This window comes from Paramisgurnus dabryanus, chromosome 18 (assembly GCF_030506205.2).
Source record: "Paramisgurnus dabryanus chromosome 18, PD_genome_1.1, whole genome shotgun sequence".
NCBI lineage: Eukaryota > Metazoa > Chordata > Actinopteri > Cypriniformes > Cobitidae > Paramisgurnus > Paramisgurnus dabryanus.
In genome coordinates this window covers 6,176,201-6,181,557 of record NC_133354.1, presented here as the reverse complement: position 1 = coordinate 6,181,557, position 5,357 = coordinate 6,176,201, and the positions used below count along the sequence as shown (strand labels likewise).

Sequence of the window (5,357 nt, the reverse complement as noted above, 5' to 3'; positions counted from 1 at the left end):
CACAAAGCTTCTGTGTAGATATCAGAGATCAATTTAACAGATTATTAACATGCATTCTTTGGCACCTTTAAATTCACAGGGTCACACCAAAAATATAAAACATTTTTAAGTACATCCATCCGACTTTCAAAACTACAACAATAGTTTTTTTGAGAAAGCATTTATTGATTTGTTGAATTAGAAAATACAAATGTGTACTTTGGTGTAAGAATGTTTTATTGGGTATGTAAGCATTAATTCCAATTCAAAATCCACAAATTTAACCGAGTACTGAAAAATGACAAAGTACAACATTAAGTAAGACTGAGGACGGTGTTTTAAACATAAACCTCTTCCAATGTTAAAACTGACAGATATTACTGAACAATACAAACAAAACCGGCTGTGTATTGAGGTAATTGAAACTTCTGAGTGTTCACATGCTTTCCAAAGAATGTTAAACACACACCTGTTACAGTACAACGGAAATGAATATAGACAAACTTAAACAAAAAGGATAGAAAAATAAAAACAGACTGAAAAAAGCAATATATCGTATTCTCTGAAAGCCCAAATTTACACATAAAATAGAAATCTATCAACTGTAAGAGCAGTTGAAATACAGATATTTAAGTTATCTGGAGAGACTCCGTTACAACAGAGAATTGGGTTAAAAGCGCGTTTTTTTACATTTAAATAACATTAAATTAGCAAGAGGAACTGTATACATCAAAGCCTGCAGAATTTTATACACATTGTTGTGAAGAAACATCTTTTCTTCTTTTCTTGTAGGGACTCAGCATTTTATCCAAGATGATCATTATTATTATTGTTGTTTAAATGTTTTATTTACTTAAACACATATATCTACAAAAATGCTTCCCTTACAAACCCATCAGTTATTGTGTTGCTGTCATGAATTTTCTCTACCACAGCTGAAAGCACTCCTGCATGTTGCATTGTGCTTTAAAGATGTAGATCTCATCAGATGTGTTTCAATGGCAGATCTACTGACCTTTAACCGACTGCATTGTAATAATGACTTCATGAGCACCTTCACAAATTCACAAAAAAATCACGGCCACAAATCACAAGACACTTTACAACAGATTTAAATTAGCACCATTGTTACCCAAGAGTGAATCTCATGAAACCGCTCAAGAACATATATTTTAGGTCATATTTCACTTTTAAATATATATATATATATATATATATATTTCTTAGTCTTAAAGGTGCAGTGTTTAAATTTTAGAAGGATCTCTTAACAGAAATTATAACTATATTATCAGTGGTGTATATTACATAATGAACTGTATTGTTTTTATTAGCTAAGAATGAGACGAGGTAAGCTGAAAAAAGCGAGGGGTAAGCTGTGGATTGAGCCATTGGTTGCAATTCACAATCTCACCACTAGATGCCGCTAAAGTCTCACATTGCACCTTTAATGGACCAGAAATTACTTTATGCTCTTTAGGTAAAATGTACTTCCTATTTTAGTTTTCAGTAAAAAGTGACCTGGACATGTTTTCGAGAGGGATTCACCCTTTATACACCTCTTTAAACAAGACACACCCATCCTAGCTGAGACACGCCCCCTCCCTTAAAGTGACAGGTGCACCTCAGTCGGGCCATGCATGTTGTGCACAGGTGTGTCTGTTTAGTGATGAATAAGACACCGGTTTAAAAACATACACACATATATATTCACAGTCCACTGTGATATACAAACACACACACATTCACACAAACACACACACTTCCCTGTCTGATGGAGTGTTATAATGTATCTTTAGAAGGAAGACACTCCTGAAAAGCACACACTTTTTTAGCAATAGATAATCAATTAGCATTTTTCTTCGTTTTCTTATTGCACTTCAGCATTTTTTCTTTTTTTATATTTGAGAACATTACTGTATAAAAGATCAGATAAACATTAAGTATACAGCGAGTAAAATAAGTATTGAACAATGGTCAAATAAGTATTGAATTTTCAGTAACTTCATTTTTTGAACTGATTTGTTTTGATTTCTGTGCATGTATGGATTACTTGGTTGTTACAGACGTGTTCAATGATGACGTGTTCAATATTTATTTGACCCGCTGTACACTCTCAGAAAAAAGGTAAAAAAGTTGTGGGGGGACACATAAAAGTTGCATACTGATACCTCAAACCTTTGAAAAAAATGGTACATATCAGGACCTTTTTAAAAGGTACCGTCCAAGTGACAACTTTTGTACCTTTTTTCTGATAGTGTATATATACATAAAATACCTCTCGATGATCTCTGCAATAAACCAATATATAAAAGTATTACAATAACTTATTATTTTTTATAAATTTGACATAGTAAGCAAAGAAATAAGCTGAAAGAGAGAATTCAAGACCAGTTTTTCCCTGACCCGGATGTCCTGAGTGTTTGTCCCTGTGAGATGATTGGCTTAAAATGAGTCAAATCTGATTGGACATCCATGGCTGGTAGGGGCGGGATTTCTTTTAGACTGCAGGAGTCTTTAGTGCTAAATCCCCCTTAGCCCCACCCACAGCCCCTCTATCTGTTTCTGCAGTCCAATCAGTGGCTGATTACCGAGGGGGGCGGGGCAGGGGCGGAGTGTGTGGAGAGAGCTCGAAAGCAATCCACACACACACAGGTGTGCACGCACACACACACTACAGGAAGCATACAGGTCCGACTTCTAGGTGAAAGCGTGATGTGGATGTTGTCTTTGGTAGATTGCTCAAGCGTACAACAGGAAGTAGGGTGGGATCCGACACCCGCAACAGGAAGTGAGCATGTTGCCAGCGTCCATTCAGTTGCTAAGCAACACACAATGAGGGGAAACAAGTGCATAAATATAAATAATGGGCATACTTACAAGACTACAATTACACAAGCTTTTACCCTTTAATTAAATTGCCCGTGCAAGGGAATTGTGGGTGCATTAGGGGGTGTTCACATTTCGTGTCTAAATCTGCGCGGAAAACGCAACCGTCTGTTGTCACATGACCTGTGGTGCGCTTGTGGCATTCTAGAAAGTTGAACTGTTTTTAACTCAATGCGGTGCACACGCACCTGGAAAAAATGCGTGTCGCTTCCATTATGCGTGTCGCCTACATTTGAAATAATGAACCTGAGCGCGCAAAAGACGCGAAATGTGAATCACCCCTTATGTGTACTTCAGTAAATATCACGTTTTGGGTACGTGCATGGCATGCTTACCCAGCAGGTATCTTCTAACACCTCTGGCTCCAGCGTCTCGCCGCTCCACGCGTGAAACCGAATGGCATTCTGGGATGGGGGCCGGGAAGGGGCGTGTCTCCAGATTGTCACGTTTAGGCAGTGTATAGTGATTCGCTGCTCAGCTCCTGAACTCAGGAGGTGTATGAAGTTCATCTGGACTCGCCTTACGGTGAATTCCAGCTGCAAGTGGCCAATTAAAAATCAGTCATTGACATTAACAAGATGATTATTGGCTATGTATCCCAGATGGATGAATGTTTTTTTTAACCTTGGTGGTCGTGATGGGTCTGAGGCAGGTGCGTCCGCCTCCTGTGAAGTTGCACATCACTTCAATAGAGTCCGAGGAACAGCCCAGGTTGGGGTCGATCCAATAAGTGCCTAAAATAAAACCCATAAAAATATTTACAACAGAAGCCTTGCAGGCCATTTGGTTAACATTCTGCGTAAAACAACAAAGCTGGCAGTGGCCTAAGACAATAATGTATATTATACACACACACATACCATCGTGTAGTGTGTTCTCGCAGTTGTGCAGGTCCTTGCAAAGTCGAGCCGGATGCTCTCGTGTGCCCAGTGGGTTCTTCAGGCTGTGGACCAAAGTACTCAAGTAATGAAGAGTTCGTAGGATCTCGGGTGCCTGATCTAACATGGGCATGTCCATCAGACCTCGACTCTGTAAAAGAGATTCAAACATTCATGAGAAACACAATGAAAAACCTACATTAATAATAAGGCATGTCTGATGTGTGTTACGGTGTTTATCTGAATGCTCTCACCTCAATTGTCTGTGTATGTGTGTCTGTAAAAGCTGGAAGAGCCACACCGAGACCAACATGTTTCTGTTAAAGGATGCACAGACATGAGAAAACTTTATTAATGCTGAATGCTCCCATAAAAACAATAATTGTGTAGATACCATATTTGGCCCAAAAAACTATTTGGATAGCCATAGTATTAGATAATAAAACATTCAATCTATATATTTATTATATCAGAATTAAATCTATCAATATTAGATAAAAAACATATTTAATGAAATGTCATTCATGGGTCAGTGACAAAAAAGATTTGGTAAGATGAGAAATTCAAAAATATTAAAAAAAAACTTGGTTTAAAAGCATGCATCAGGTTTATTTCAATGCACAGTGTATTTATGTTGATTTTATGCATTTTTATGAAAGTTAAGACTGAATGGACCTGAAAATGTCAAATGGTGTAACCACCAATTGCGCCAAATAATGAGAAATATTAAATATTTGATCTACCTTGATGGCAGGAACATAATTATAAAAAACATTTTATAATATAATTTTATTAGTTATTTCTAAATGTAAATTTTAATGCATTTTTGTAATATTTGTCCTGACATATGCTGAAAAAAGCTCTGCTTTCTAAATAATCTTTAACAAATGATGTAAAAAATGTATGTAAAAAAATGATATTACACTAAACTAGATGATTATATTTGAGTTCACATTTTTTTATGAATATATTTATATTTTCATTTAAAAATACACCAATTGACACAGACCAGTTACACAAAATTATCCCCAAATAATTGTTCAAAATGAAAACAGAAATTTTAGACTTCAAAAAAAGAGAATGTATGCAAGTAATCTGCAAATTTATTTTGAAATTGTAACCCTTTTACATTTAATTGAACCATACGGACACAAAAATATTAACGTCACGCCATTAACCCTCATATTTGTAAATGTCATAAGGGGTCAAATACTTTTAAAACCAACTAAACAGTGTTAGTAAAAATACTCACATAAGGGACTCTTGGTGGACCCTTCAAAGAAAGCAAACATAACAATTAATCAGCAACAATGTGGGATTAGATTGACATTATAAAGAAATACTAAAGATTATAGAGTATGCATGCATGTGTGTGTATGAAGGAGAATGTTTGTTTTATACCGGAGCTCCAGGAGGCCCTCGTGGTCCAGGAGCACCCTGGAAAAACACACAAACAGTGTAAAACAGGGCAATGCCTTTATAATAAAGCCAATATCTCAATGATTAGATGTTTAGCATCTGTATAAGTAAACACTTACTCTAGGACCCTGTACACCCTGTGGGGATAAAAAGGAAACATTTATAAGAAATGATTTTCTATGCAATTTAAAGTTT

At 36.3% G+C, this 5,357-nt stretch overlaps 1 protein-coding gene across 1 annotated transcript in view; it reads right to left on the bottom strand.

Moving 5' to 3' along the window:
- Positions 1 to 1,184: 1,184 nt before the first annotated feature.
- Positions 1,185 to 5,357, bottom strand: part of col27a1a (collagen, type XXVII, alpha 1a) — a 62,852-nt gene continuing 58,679 nt past the window's right edge. Inside the window, exons 54-61 of the mRNA XM_065243715.2 lie at positions 5,282 to 5,299; positions 5,145 to 5,180; positions 4,996 to 5,016; positions 3,998 to 4,060; positions 3,726 to 3,894; positions 3,490 to 3,599; positions 3,201 to 3,401; positions 1,185 to 2,797 (exon numbers count right to left, since the gene is read on the bottom strand). Coding sequence (XP_065099787.1) covers positions 2,651 to 2,797; positions 3,201 to 3,401; positions 3,490 to 3,599; positions 3,726 to 3,894; positions 3,998 to 4,060; positions 4,996 to 5,016; positions 5,145 to 5,180; positions 5,282 to 5,299 — 765 coding nt within the window. The 3' untranslated portion in view covers positions 1,185 to 2,650. The remainder of the gene's footprint in view (positions 2,798 to 3,200; positions 3,402 to 3,489; positions 3,600 to 3,725; positions 3,895 to 3,997; positions 4,061 to 4,995; positions 5,017 to 5,144; positions 5,181 to 5,281; positions 5,300 to 5,357) is intronic.